The sequence below is a fragment of the Synchiropus splendidus genome, chromosome 2 (assembly GCF_027744825.2).
Source record: "Synchiropus splendidus isolate RoL2022-P1 chromosome 2, RoL_Sspl_1.0, whole genome shotgun sequence".
Classification (NCBI taxonomy): domain Eukaryota; kingdom Metazoa; phylum Chordata; class Actinopteri; order Syngnathiformes; family Callionymidae; genus Synchiropus; species Synchiropus splendidus.
The window spans coordinates 33,228,947-33,243,628 of NC_071335.1; the positions used below are offsets into that span (position 1 = coordinate 33,228,947).

The 14,682-nt window shown below is 42.7% G+C and overlaps 1 protein-coding gene across 1 annotated transcript; it reads right to left on the reverse strand.

The window, feature by feature from the left end:
- Window positions 1-4,302: 4,302 nt before the first annotated feature.
- Window positions 4,303-14,366, reverse strand: LOC128754986 (voltage-dependent calcium channel gamma-5 subunit). The gene is made up of 6 exons (XM_053858047.1): window positions 14,231-14,366; window positions 9,319-9,559; window positions 7,606-7,692; window positions 7,196-7,336; window positions 6,911-7,056; window positions 4,303-6,646 (listed from the first exon to the last, which is right to left on the reverse strand). Exons 2-6 carry the CDS (start codon window positions 9,512-9,514, stop codon window positions 6,383-6,385), a joined length of 834 nt encoding a protein of 277 aa, XP_053714022.1. The 5' UTR covers window positions 9,515-9,559; window positions 14,231-14,366; the 3' UTR covers window positions 4,303-6,382.
- Between the last annotated feature and the right edge of the window lie 316 nt (window positions 14,367-14,682).

Below are 14,682 nucleotides of genomic sequence, written 5' to 3' on the forward strand. Positions count from 1 at the left end.
TACAAGAGTTAAATACAGGGAAGCGGCTTCTTCCGACAGTGAGAGACGTTTGAGACGCGCGAGGATGCTCCTGACCACACCTTCATCCTCTGTGACCAATGACGGCGCGCGCACACACGCGCTTATAGAAGACCTATAATAACTAGTTCGTCCTAAATTTGAACATGAATATAAAGTTGTGTTCAATTCAAGTGAGGAACAAACTGTAATCATATTATATCATATATATATGTAATCATATTTTTTTTTTATTATAATAATAATACTTTTTTTTAAAAATGAATACCACAATGCTCTTTTTTCCGTTATGCACAAAGAAGACCGTGAATGTGAGAATGTGGCCCTTCGCCTGCTAACATGTGGCCTTCATGAGATCGGACTACAGATACTATTTGAATTCAATTTTAAATTTTGTTATAATTTACCCCATTTCATGCCAGTGTTTCTTCCCCCACAGCAGTTAAAGCATTGCATTATGTTGGATTCTTGAATAAAACAAGAATATTTTAATACACATCTTAAAATCATTTGTTGTTTCTCAAAATAAACTAAATTAAAGAGATTGGGTTGGAAAAAAAACACTTGAAGTACTTGACTTAGTTCTGTTATCAAGATATTCAACACTGAAAAAGTCCTCCAGTTCCTACGATTTCGACTGAGAATCTTTTAACAAAATGTGTACAAACTGAAACTGTATATAATGATATTACATGTGTGAAGCATATACAGTTATGGAGTAATTACACTTTTTTCTGTCTTGTTTTCTAATATTTAGTAACAAAATTCAATTTAAATTTAAGACTATTTTTCACAGTTACAGTACGTAGTGTCCCACCCCTGCTTTAAAGTGAGAGTTTGCCCTCAGACAAACAGCGTCACCCACTCAGTGAGGATGGAAGTCCAGTGGAGGTGGAGGAGTCCAGGTATCCTGGCATCCTCTTCACGAGTGAGGCACCGGTGAGACTCTGACGAGAGTTATAATCTAATCCTGTCTTATGAGTTATGATGTAGATGGCGATGAACGAAAGCTGAAGCAACGGTAATCTTAACTACAGGAGAGGATTATATCCCAACTGCAAAACTCAATGAAGTTTTGAAAAGGAAGCGAGGATTATCAATGACCAAGACATGAGGCATAGTTTCAGGAGTGTGAGCCAGAGATAGAGGAGTTCACACTTCACATGTTAGGAATTAAAAGCAGCATAAAGCTAGGTGTGTGAGAGCCGGAACACATCAGGCCTTAATCCTCCTAACTGGGAGGTGAGAGGGTTAATCCCAGCAGGTGAGCAGACGGTGGATCTGATGTCTCACAGACGTAGTCCCCATCACACAGACGTCCGTCATGAGGAAATCAAAGCGTTTGCGTCCGCTCTTCAGGTCCATCTCATGTCCCGGAGTTGTGGTCTTTCAAGCACAAATCAAACTGGAAACGTGCAGCTTATTTTGGCCAACAGCAGGTTATTTTAGTCTCGTGTGAGAAGTTGTTGTTTTGACATACGTCACCAGATGAAGGAGGAGAGGAGCAGACCGGATTTAGCTGCAACTGGATTCGACTTCATGGATGGCGTGGATGAATTCATGGTAAACGGGTTTCAAGGTGTCTCCTCTTACCGTTCCGGGGTTTGTGGGTGACCTTTGAGTTGCCTCCCGCCTCACCGACCATTTGAGGTGGGGGAACTGGAGGGTCACCATGGAAGAAACCACTCAAGGAGGTGGTGTTCACTCCTGCCAGCACTTCCAGTTCCAGGCTGTGGCCAAGTTTATCCATACCTGCACGTCTCCTGAGGATCCTGCACCTTGATGTTGGCAAGACTCGAGAGGCAGCAGCAGCAGCAGCAGCAGCTTCAAATACCCGTGCGATGCTTTGTACCGGCGTTTGAGCAGCTGCATCCTGAAGCTGGTGATGTCTGAAGCCTCCTTCACGCCTCTTGAAAGAGCTGGGAATCAGCCACAGCTCTCCTCACTGACTCGTCCATAGCATTCATGTATTTCACTCTTTTCAGACCCTTTTCCTTTCCCATGGTGCTTGAAGGCGGTTCATATCGTGGAGTGGTTTCCTCGTCTGGTGAGCTCATTACCACAGGTGTCTACAGGTGACTTCAGTGACCATCATCAGCCCTGAAACATGGAACGTGAGTGTGAATAAGTAGAAGCTGTGAAACACTGTGGAATGCAGTGGCTTATTGAGACCTATTCCAGGGCTCCTAAATCTCAGGGGACCACCCTGGATTCCACTTTAAACAATTCTGATTCATTGTATTCCACTTAATAGTGTCATGGCGGGGTTCAGGAGTCCCAGCTGCTTAGGCAGTGAGGCTTGGGACACCCTGGACTGGACACCAGCCCACTGCAGTCCAAAGACTACTGCAACACATGAAACCCACAGCTATGATCTTCCACCCTCATGCTTTTCTTAGACACTGACTATAAGTGACAGCAAATCCGGCACTGACACGTAAGTGTTTAGTTGTGTTAGCGAGCGCACAATTTCTTTTCTTTTTATTTTACATTATTTTACAGCTCAAATACCTGCAATAAAAATGGTGTTTTATTCACCGTTTATTTAGGTGGTTCATGTTCAGATGCTCAGATGAGGTGCTGTGGAAAATAACCAGGAGGGAGAGAAAGTTTCTGCTGCTGTTCTCTTGTTTGAGTCTCATGTCCCACCCACATGAGCGCCACAGATCATCATTTTCACTCAGCATGTCCTTGTGCGCTTTCATTTGTCGGCTTTCCCCAGCATCCAATATGGAGGTTTTCCTCCACAGGCCGAGACAAAACACAAGCAAGGGAGTGGGATCTGACCCCTCAACATGAGAGTGGGCCTCTGCTTGATCAGAGAAGTGCTCCTGATCACTGAGTGTGTTTCAGTGGCCGCACTACAAATGCACCACGGTGGATTTAAATAGATGCGCTGAGGAGATGCTCATGATGAAATAAAGGAATCCGCCTTCAGAAAGGTGGCCAGTGTTCGCCTCCAAATGTCACCACTAATGAGACACGGAGAGAGAGAGAGAACATCTTGACCTCTGCAGAGACTCACACCAGCTCAGTGTGTTGCACCGTCAGTGGTTTGCCGACGCAGAGACATGCAACATCAGCTTCTTCATTATTTCTGGTGAATTCCGGGACTGGCTGCCATATGCTGTACAAGGTCCGACAGGGCACACGAGCCATGGAGGTTACTGACTGGCCCCCGTGAAACTGCTGATCCATGGAAGCTCTGCTGTGTGTTGAAATGAGAAGCATCATGTACGGAACTCTGTCGATAAAGTGTGGATTAAAAAAGAGCTTTTGTTTTTGCTGTTGAGGATTTCTTTTATTTATCTAGAGCAACGTTTGGTAGAAAACAAGCCACCACAACAGGAATGGTAACATGTGAGTGGCAGCTATGTTGGTCGTCCCTGGTGGTTTTCAGTGTAGTTTGTGTTCTTCATGTATTGTGCGGGAATTTTGTTGTTTTAATGCATTAAGTTCCATGACGTATTCAATGAAACTATTCTTATGTTAGCTATCTTTTGTTTCTCAAACTCGAACGTTCCATTTCACGTTACGTTCCACTACTATGGTTCAAATTTAATAGTAGACAAATAGGTATCCAACATGAATAAGAACGGTACGGTGGGAGAATTGAAAGATAAAGAAAAAGACAAGTGCAGGTCAAAACACACTCACTGAAACACACTCAAGCAAATGGCAGACAGCAGGGGGGGAATATTTTTTAGCTCAGAGCCAGAGGAAGGACGGAGGGCCTCATGAGGATCCCGCACTTGTTGCTGGACTCACTGGGTTTCTCGAGGCCACAACAGGTCTGAACAGCAGAACACATGGAGTAGTAGTAGACAAAGACAGGGGACAGAACAGGAAGTTGGGTCAAAAAATAAAAGCATCACATGACACGTAGTGCCTTACCAAGTTCAGCATATACTGCACATGAATGCTCTCATGTAGTTCCATTGGTAACACGTTGGAGTTCAACTGGGTCTTTTCCGACATCTAGTGGTTACATTTAAAATTGCATATAAAGAACAGGAAGGTCGAGAAAAAATAGAAATGATGATAGAAATGTAACTGTTTGTTTGTCCAAGTATGCACAACATAAGGCATTAAAATTTTCGCAACATTTCATCGCGTTCTAAGCATTTTCAGTGTTATGTTTATATAATATAATATAATATAATATAATATAATATAATATAATATAATATAATATACTTTCTTAGCAGTTGGCCTTGATATGTTTAGTCCAAATAAAAACACAGATATTAAAATAGAATCACACATTTCTTTAAACATTCTTTCGGGATTTATTCATGTTGTTTTGACAAAGTATAAAATCCTTTCTTCGTCCGACAGAGATGACTGCTTTGGATAAATAAATAATAATAATAAATAATAATAAAAACATCGACTCATCTGCCGTTATTTTTTCTGAGCGGCAGGGGGCGACGGTCCAGCCCCGCCACACCGGAAGAGATTTAGAGACCTGGAGCCAGTCACCACAGGACGGTGGATGAGGACAGACAACCACTCACACAAACACCTTACAGTTCAGAGATCCCATCCAAGCACGGGGGAAATCCTCTTTGACACCAGGTGGCAGCAGTGTTCAGGCTTTTAAACAAACTCCAGAATACTTTATTGAAACACTTCCACAGTTCACTGCACATTTACCATCAAGAGTAATAAAAATATACACACATGGAAAAGCTCACATTCTTAATGTGATCAAGAGGCAAAGATACACTTTAGATGCATGAACCACCAACATCAAAAAAAACCACAGAACTCGCTTCACACAAATGGTTTCACAGTGTGTACAGAAATGAAAGGAAAGCTTGTGAAGGCGATGCACTCACTGATACATATCATACAGGTGGAATATTCAAGTCTACACATGCTGCATGCCAGTAAAGCACTCCACAACATGCAACAGCAAATACGCGTGTCCACCGATACACTCAACTAAAAGTACTGCACAGGACTAAACGTGTGATGATGCATGACACGGACGTTTCCCTTGGCAGGCAGACGACAGACGTCTTTGATCATTCAGATTGAGAACTAGAAAAATAACAAATGGTTTCGCCTCTTCTGAGAGACGTGCATCACTTTTGCCACAGAATCTCATGGAGCACTTTCCTTCTGGTTTTCTTACATTCAACACTCACATTCTTGACATCCAACACCTCAGTCACAGGTGTCCCACAGTACTGCACTCAACATCACGTGTCTTTCCCGAGATAAACAGCCGTCGTTCAGGTGCCAGACTCCTTGCACTAGAAACTAGCAGCTTCAAAAGTATTTACACCCTTGAGCAAAATATAGGAAAAACATGGATAATTTCACTACTTTAACATGTGTACCAAATTACAGATTCGGACCGTCACTTTACTTCATCATAAAGTCTTGACTTCTTTGGGAGCAAAGGGCTGAAGTAAAGTGAAAATGTCGGGGTGGAGGGCTCGTGGGTTAAAGCCTAAAGTGTTCTAGTGCTCAACGTGACTTCGCTGATGTAGCTGAGGTGGATGTGTAAGAGATGCGGAGGTGGGCTCTGGAAAGGTAAACTCACAACAGTAATGTCTAATGTTGACTTCACACGCTCAATACTTGGATTTTTCCTTTGCATGTTAAGGTTTATGTATTGGCACATACATGATATTAAATCAACTTAAACTGTGAATGTTTTTGGAGGAAGGATGGCGCTACATTTGTCGCCCCATTTGAATGAAACACAGCGACACTATTCAATTCACTCTCATGTTTAAGACATGGATCATGAGAACAGTGAGGTGGAACTCAAGTTCCAGGTATGAGTCATTTATTCTGGCTCTTGAGTCATTGAGGACTCACAGAAAAGGTAGTCATATTTTCAAAGCTATTGTTCTGTTTAATATGAATGATGATAATAATTCTGCAGTCTATGAATGGAGCGCTGCTCAGGTTTCAGCACGTCAGTGAGGTAGGGAGGAGTCAGGCAGTGTCACTTCACATTGTTGGAGCCACAAATGCCAAAAGCTCTTCAGAGAAACTTGATATTAAATCCCACTATTTTAAAGTATCCCAACCAGTTTAGTTTGTTTATTTGTTCAGCTACGCCTTGTTTTGTGTTGTTTAAAGCTGCGTTGTACATCTCTGCTTTAGCCGACCATGTGCTCTTGAGGGACACTCCCAGCCAACCGTGTCAGCAAGCTTCAAACTAGAGAAAACCTTCCGTGAGGTTCTCTCCAACCCAAAGGGACTCATTTGCTTTTGATGTTTGGCTTCTCACAAAATCAAAAAAATCTGACTCACAATATCTGCAGTCAAAAGTTTACAGAGACTCGGGTCATAGTGGGGATGAAGTCAGACTACTGTACAGGTCCGTGACCCCTGCGAACTCTCAACAAGGAGAGGAAGACATCTGCTCGTACTCGGGACACTTCAGGAGGGCGGGGTAGTTGGAGGAGTTCATCTGCAGAGAGGCCTCTGAGGAGATGGAGGACGGGCTGCGACCGCGTCCCGCCCAGGCATCGGGGTGCAGGAACTGACCCGAGTAGTCGGAGCAGTTGCTGTGTCGAGGCCGGTAAAAGCCCTGGTGAGGCCGATACATCTCCTCGGCTGTGTAACGCTTCATGAACAGATAGATGGACATGACTCCGGTCGTCTGCGGAGAAGGACCAAACAGAGCTCATACAGTACAATTCTTAGCTTTGTCAAGTTGTTTTACTTTGAAACTTTTAGCTGGACGTCCAAGGATGTTGGAAATATCTCCCTTGTTCAAATACAAGCATTAAAACATGTGTAAGATATGTGTAAGAATACTTTTCTCCAAAATGTTTTTGGTGTATAAGACGTATGGGGAAGACATTCATGTTGACTACAGGTAATCCCTTGACTCATTCTTGCAACACGAGACGGAGCGTCCTACCTCTGTGAGCAGGAAGGAGAGGGCGGCGAAGGCAAACGACCAGCCGTACTTGTAGCTGAAATAGGCCTCATTTGTCTTGGTCCGATTCAGCATTTCGTCGTTTATGTTGGAGATGTACAGAACCAAACCAACCACCAGAGATAAACCTGACAGCAGAGTGACAGTCCAAGTCAAAAACATCAGTTTGACCCATAGCTTAAGACTAGACCAGACCAGAAACTGTAGTAAACTAGCCATATTTCCTCCTCTGGACTTAGAAAACGTCAGACAGAAGTCAGAACTGACCTGATAGGATGAAGAAGATTCCAGAAATGAACGCCAGGATAGTGTGATGGGGTCGGATGTGACCAATGTTGCTCAGCACGAAACCAATGAACATGAAGAAGAGGCTGACCAGAGGGAACGGTGTCGCTGAGCGGATCATCTCTGCAGGATCAGATACACACTTCAGTAAACTTGGACAGAATGGTATAAAATTCACATGAAGACTTCATATGAAGCACAATGGCAGCCTCAACACACTTGTACAGTGAGATTCCAGAAGCTGCATCAGCAGGCCAACACGACCTCTGACCTTTTGCAGCCAGACCTTACGCCGCCAGAATTTAACTTGTTACCATGTTGCAGTATACAAAACTCACTTGATCTGCATGTAACAATAGTAAACAGCAAGTCAGGGCGCGTCCAATACTCACTCAGGACACTGATGGTGGACTCAGAGGTTATCTGGACCTTGGTGGGCATCACATACTCAATGGTGAAACAGCGATCTTTGTCCTCTCCTGGAAGAAAAAAAGGGGGGATCAGGTAATTATACCTTCATTACACTGGTACAATTGGATTACAGGAGATATTTTTCACATCTATAGCTATTCTCCCCATAAGGAAACCAAGTGGTAGAAGATCAATGAATGAATGAGACATGCCTATTGTCATCCATAGCTTACATCAACGGCTGTTTCCTCTCTGACTCCCCAGAGAAGCCACATGAGGCAGCTTGAAGCTTTGCGTGTTTGGAATCCAAACCCTCATGGTAACATGTCGTGTTCAGAGAGAGGTGTAGTAAGTGACGTCAACAATCCAATCCGAAGCGAGGTGTTTGTGTGTTGTGTTGAGCGCCGTCCCGCTGGATTCCACAGTGAAATGGATTTTCTCTACATCACATCGAACACATGTTAACATCAGTTATCAGGGTTCTTGCTCTGTTTAAAAATCGAACATTAGCCCATGAACTTTAAGCCGAATCAATAACCACCCTGCACAGCATGCCGCTACAGGGATGCATTTCTGGGTCAAACAGCGCCGAGGAAGATCTAAGCGGGTTAAAGAGCCATTCAGTGTCCCTCAGGATGGTAACTGGAAAGAGCTACTGCGTGACAGGAGCATGACTGCTCTCTCACCACTCTGAAAGCAAGTTTGTTTTTTGTTCTGACGTAAGGGTTTGTGGTATAAAGAGGAACAGTAAGTGGTGCGTCACATACATCACATCCATCTTCAGACTCTTCTGCTCACATGCAGTTTCATGAATCTCACATACTTCAATTTGTGGATCTGTTATTCAGACGTTAATAAATAAAGTATATTTTCTTCACTTTCTGTATTTACTGCACTCTTCAACAGAAAGTTACCTAAAGCAAAAATAAGTATGATGTAGCCTGAAAAGAGGAGGAAGAAGTCAATAATTCCAATGCATTATTTGACACATTAAAAATATAAAAATATATAACAACAATAATAATAATAATAATAATAATAATATATATTTTTTAAAGCAACAGTGTGTGAAGTGAACAGCAAAACTGACAAGAAATAAAAAAAAATAATACCCCTCTTTAAATGAAGACGTCAGGGTTTATGATCTTATCAAATCCATGCACTTTTTAAATCATAATATGACTTATTGTCACCCTGGTAGTTAACTACTGGTGTTTATATGACCATTACTTGCCTGTATTTCACTACTATTCCACTCTAGTTCACATGCAAGTGACAAGGTGGGATACACAGAGAGAATGACACAAGAGTCTTTCCTCCATCATGACAGAATCCATTGAGATTGTAGCCAAATCATGAGGAAATATGTTCAGCCTCATCAGTCAGCTGCAATAGAAGCGGATCCCAGGAGGAAGGCGAGAAAACAGAAGCAGCTGCAAATGTGCAAATGGAGCAGCACTTGTCGGATCATTCTGCAGAGCTTACTGTAAAATATTCATGCTTAACTTTTCACACATGCATGGTGAGACGTGCCTGATCATGTGGCGCAAACCCAAAATGAATCCCCGAAATCATACTCAAACTCCTTCTGCTTCTTATCATATTCTAATATTTCTATATCTTCTAATCTATAATATTTTCTCATTTGTCTCAGCAAAGTTGTGACTTGGGACATGCTTCATCCATGAACATACCAGCCATGAAACACACCCTCCAGAGTCCAGAGTGGAGCGACATGCGTATTTCCGTGCTCTGGTTGAGCGGTAGGATGACTCCTTCCTCCAGGTACAGCCAGTAGTCGGTGCTCACGGCGATCCCCAACAGGCCCAGAGCACAAACAGCGAACACGCTGCTCAGCAACGTCAGCGCCTTCCTGCCACATAGGCTCATGCCACAGCCTCAAGAGCTAGGGGGCGCCGCCAGCAGAAAGAAGATCTTAGAGGGCAAATAAAAGACATTTTAGATGATCAGCTCAGGAGCGGAAATTGTCCTCAGTATCTGTATGATTTAGTCAGTTCTTACCGCAGAGCTGTCTCACAAACACTGAGCTAATGACAGCAGAAATGTGCAATACTTCTTAGTTAGGTCACTCACACAAGTGTAAACAAAATACACAGCAATAATACTATCACCTTCTATATTTTAATCCAGGTTTAAGCTGTGGGGATTTTAACCCAAGGGTGGAAAGGAAAGTTCCATCGACACAAACTGTCATTGCAAAAGTACGATTTTAATGGTCATACTAGGGCAAAAAACTTTAAACCATAGGGTCTGAATCAATTACTGCCACACAAGAGTACTGGAAATAAGTGACGGAAAATCCGAATATAGGAAGAATGGATGTCATGTGTGATGTCATGTCACCGTTCAAAAGCCTGAAAAGAAAATTCTGGTTTTGTCAAGACAAGAAAAGAAGAAGGCATCTTAGAAAATGTAGAAATGTGGTCCTGATTTAAGGTTCTTGTTCCTTTAAATCTCTGTCACATGTTGGATTTAAACATGAATATACAGGAAGTGCTTTACAGGGAAGCTAGGATTTGTCTGCGAAGAATCCAGTGTCTGCTTTGGCATATATATCGGCAAACACACAGAGACATAGAACTTTGGAGGATGAATGAGTCCATGAAACTACTAAGAGTGTTTTAAAAGGGTTGTGTTTCAACTCTCCCTCTGTAGGGGGGTCAGCAGTTCTACAACATAGTCGGGACCAGGCTTTAAAGTTATGAATAAAATCTCAAAGTTAATGCTAAGGTGGACAGGAAGCCAGTGCAGAGAAGCTAACACTGGAGCGCTGTGCTGAAACAGGTGCATTGTGGATGCTAGTGTTTTGCTTTCACTCAGGGGCTCATCACCAAGAGCTTCATTCAAAAGTCACATTTTTGCAACATGAATGGAAACTGTAATGACAGTCCTGTGGTCATGTGATGACTTGAAAGGAATGAAGACGCTGCAAAAAGAAGTATGTGACTTAAGACCTTCAGAAAACAAAGCCAACACAAGGTCAAACTTCCCTTTACACATGGCAGTGCAGGAAGAATCATGGCTGTGTCCAACATTAAGTCATGAGCTCGCTGCTGTGTCCACCTCTGTCGAGGGTTGGTCAGCATCACCACATGGATTGTGCTCACTGACCCAGTTACTGGGGCGTATCCGTGAGCCTGACCCCCTCTGAGGCTGAAAGTGTGAGTTTCTGCTCATGGCTGATGAAGCCGGGTCTGGCTGGATCCAGAGGACGTGTGCGCACACAGCAGGAGAGAGCGGGGAGGAACAACACAGGGGAACAAAGCTGGCAGCTGACTGCATCATTCTGTGTCATCACAGACACTCAGGAGGAAACAGGATGTACGTACACACGTCTGCTGAACTCTGTCAACTCTCCACATATGTTCTATAATCTACCCACGGTTCCATCTTCAGACTCATAAATGGGACACGGTTTCGTCCCCACAAACCCACATGTTGAAACATAACAATGATAAGTCCAATAATAACTCCTCATAGTCTGTGAAACTGCAATGGGTGTTTTTAATTCCTTAAATTATACGGTGAATACTGCACTTGTGCTGCATCAAACTTATCCAAATGCTCACTTCTGTCTTCATGCTGTACAAGGTCAGTTCTCAAAGCATCTTCTCAGAAAGATAGCAGATCATCGCCCCTTTTAAATGTTGAATGGAAACTCTGTTGTCTTGGCCTATGAAGTGGAAAACCTAAAGTCTGTAGAGTATATATGCCACTGGTTGACATGAATTATTAAACGTGTGTATGGCTGTCCACATAAGGACGCTGCAGCACTGTCAAGTTTGCTCGCTGTACTTTTAAGTAAAGTGGCATGATAAATGCAAATACCCCTTGGCAACAGAGTCAAAGCCACAGTGCAATACAGTTCATTCCACACAGGCTTCCACAACATGCTTCCCATCAAACTATCGCAGCTTAAGTTTGGGGGCTGTTTTATAGCTGTGTGGAATATAAAGTCAGACTCCCAAAAAATAGCACAGACGCATCTTTGAAGTAAAGTCACACTACTGAAGACATGCTAGTTACAGCAAGTCTATTCTGATCACTGAAAGAAATCACAGGTTTAATTGTTTGCAAAACTGCGCTGCATAAAAACAGTGACCCCAGATTACCATCCACTTGGAGTGTTGACAGTCTTCCCTTTACAAGTAATTGACTCTGCACGTTGCCTGGCAACACAGTGAGAGAAAGACCTACAAATTAGTCAAGGATGAATGGAAAGCGAGTCCCAAAACAAGGGTTTTCTACTTGGCAGTGAGATGGGAAATGCACGGGCGCAGGGGAGAGAGAGAGAGAGAGAGAGAGACGGAGCCAGAGATGTGGAGGTGACACCGAGAGCCACACTCAGTAATTACACTTTCACTACATGCTATCCTTCGTTTAATCCTGTTATTGTTATTGTCATTACTCCTGACAGCAGGATATAACTTCAATCCTTGAATTGAATTTGAAGCTCTCTTTTTCTTTTTTTACTTTCGTTTAAAGCAGACTTGGGCAAAGTGTGGCCCGGGGGCCATATGTGGCCCCATGCCTGTATTGTTGTGAACTGTTTGATTTTTCTGCCTTTTTTTGTTCTTGCTCTTTTAGTCCCCACCACCACTTCAGCAGTAAATACAGCACATTCTTGTTTAAAGACAAACATTTTCTTTTCATTTTTGTGTTTTTCTTGTCCCTTGTAGATTGAAGGAGTACTGAAAATATATTTTCAAATAAATTGCCCTAATATTTCATCTTCTTAGGTTCATTTTGTCCTTGTTACTTAAGAATATATTTTGGGATATTTTTCCATCATGTTTTGAAGTCATCGCTGTCTTACTTTTGGCATGATGGCCCCTCAAAACCATCACAGTTTCTAACGTGGCCCTTTAGGAACTTGAATTTCGCACCTCATTTTCATTGTTCGCACTAGAATAACTAACCAGTTGCAGCAGTGTTTTACATGAGTCACTTGTGTGCCATGTGACCACCGATTGGAAGATTTGGCAGCCTTTAAATGAACTTTCTACTGTACTACAGATGTTAACCTGCATGACTGTCAGCCACAAAACTCTAAAAGCAGAGAACAGATTTCATTGAAAAATACCATTTGGATCCAGGAATCATGTGAAGGATTAACCAACAATAAAACAACTTCCATGCGACAGTGGTACCAAAATGTACAGCTGCTAATGCTCCACATTGTTTTAAGGTTGCTAAAGAAGCGCGCAAAAGGCTCGCCGACTGAACCACTGTATCATGAATGAGCTGTAATTGTAGGACTTCGGGTGAATATGGGCAGCTTGGTGGAGGTCTTTACGCTCTGAGCACGTTTTTCTTATTTTCTCTCACTAACTTATCTCCATGTCCCTTGGTTGTGTTGGGTTTTTGGAGCCTAGTCCTATATTTTCAAATGGTATCTAATGCAGAGTCCTACTCATTCATGCTAAAGTGAGTAGTTTCCTTAAGAATCTGCATTTTTTTTCAGGTTGAGAATACGTTCTCCTGTGAACATGTCGTGACAACAGTGGAAGGATTCTTTCATTATAATCATCTTACAACTTTACTTTGTATTCAAACAACATGTTTCCTTTTGTGCTAACCTCAGTTTGAGATTAACAGTGGACTATATTTTAGCAAAAATAATTGACAATCAGCGGATTCTAAATTTAGCATAATTATACTCATAACAATGCATTTTTACACAGCATCTTTAATAGCAACGTTCCCCTGGAAATTCTACAGGCAACACAGAAGGAAAATAACCAAAACTAGAAAGACACCCTGCAGATTTCGCTCCACACCTGTTGAAGTCAGTGCTGTTGAGTGAAGAGAATAAGTGGGTTGAAACCTGTGTCTACTTCCATTTGCACACCATTAGTAAACATTTGTTTTGCATTGGTCCCGATGGAACAGTCAGGAAGGACGCCTACAGCAGCTGCTGCTATTCAACAAACACTCAACAGCTAAATTTAGTAGATTATTCATTCTCCACTCGTGTAGTCCATTTATCAGCTGCACTATGTATGTCACAATTTCTCAACCAATCAGCTCCAAATTACGGTGTTAAAAATAGAAATATATACCAAGATATTTAACACAATATATGTGCATTTTCCCCTCACACATTTCTGGAGGGGATTCGCTGTCCATGGTGCTGAAATCCAAAAGCCAATGCCGTACATTGACATCACTATTATTGGCAATGCAGTCGCTTCAAAATGAGAACAGCAACTTCTCAATTTATGTCAGAAATGATTTCGTCCTTTACATATAGAGGGACATCTACTGTTTAACCTGAACAACACACAAGCGCACACGACGTCTGACCTTTAGCAGCACCGTGATCTAATGAGGAAACTTGGATGTCCGGAGTGAGCGCACCTCACCACACGGAGCTCAAACACATGGAACACACCTGCTGAGAAGTTCACCACACACCGAGGACCCTTTGGTTTTGGACGCCCCCACTGCTAGTTTGAACTAAAGGGGGAGTGTGTTCCATCATCAAAACAACTGCGGTGATGAAAACATGTGAGTCTTGTACAAAACAACCAGCTTCTCAACATGTAAAACCAAAGCCAAAACAAACGTCGTCAAAGCACTTACCTTCACGGAGAAGACCCGAACACCTTGCGCCGTCAGTTGAAGTGTTTCTTCTGCTCTGCGCTGCTCCGTGTTGCCACTAGTTTGGCGGGAAGCTCGCGCGGCACGACGGAGGCTCGTACTCCCCAACCGTTCCAAGCTGAAGTGACCGCGTGACACCAGGAAGAGAGCGAGCGCCAGGAGCATGACGCGTTCAAGGGTCGTGGTTCATTCGACATATTGCTCATGGTACTTTCACCTTTATGTTAGCTATGTTAATCTGATGGAATTATATATGGATTTTATTTCTGCCTTTTGATCATCTGCTCCTCATTTCTTTTTCAATATGGGATGAATATGTGGTCCGTATATTTATAATGTTATGGCACAATCCCTCCTCAGTTTCCCTTTTTAACTTTATTTCAACATTTTCTCCTGGTTTTTCCTCCGTCATATTTACTTTTCTTCATGCTTTA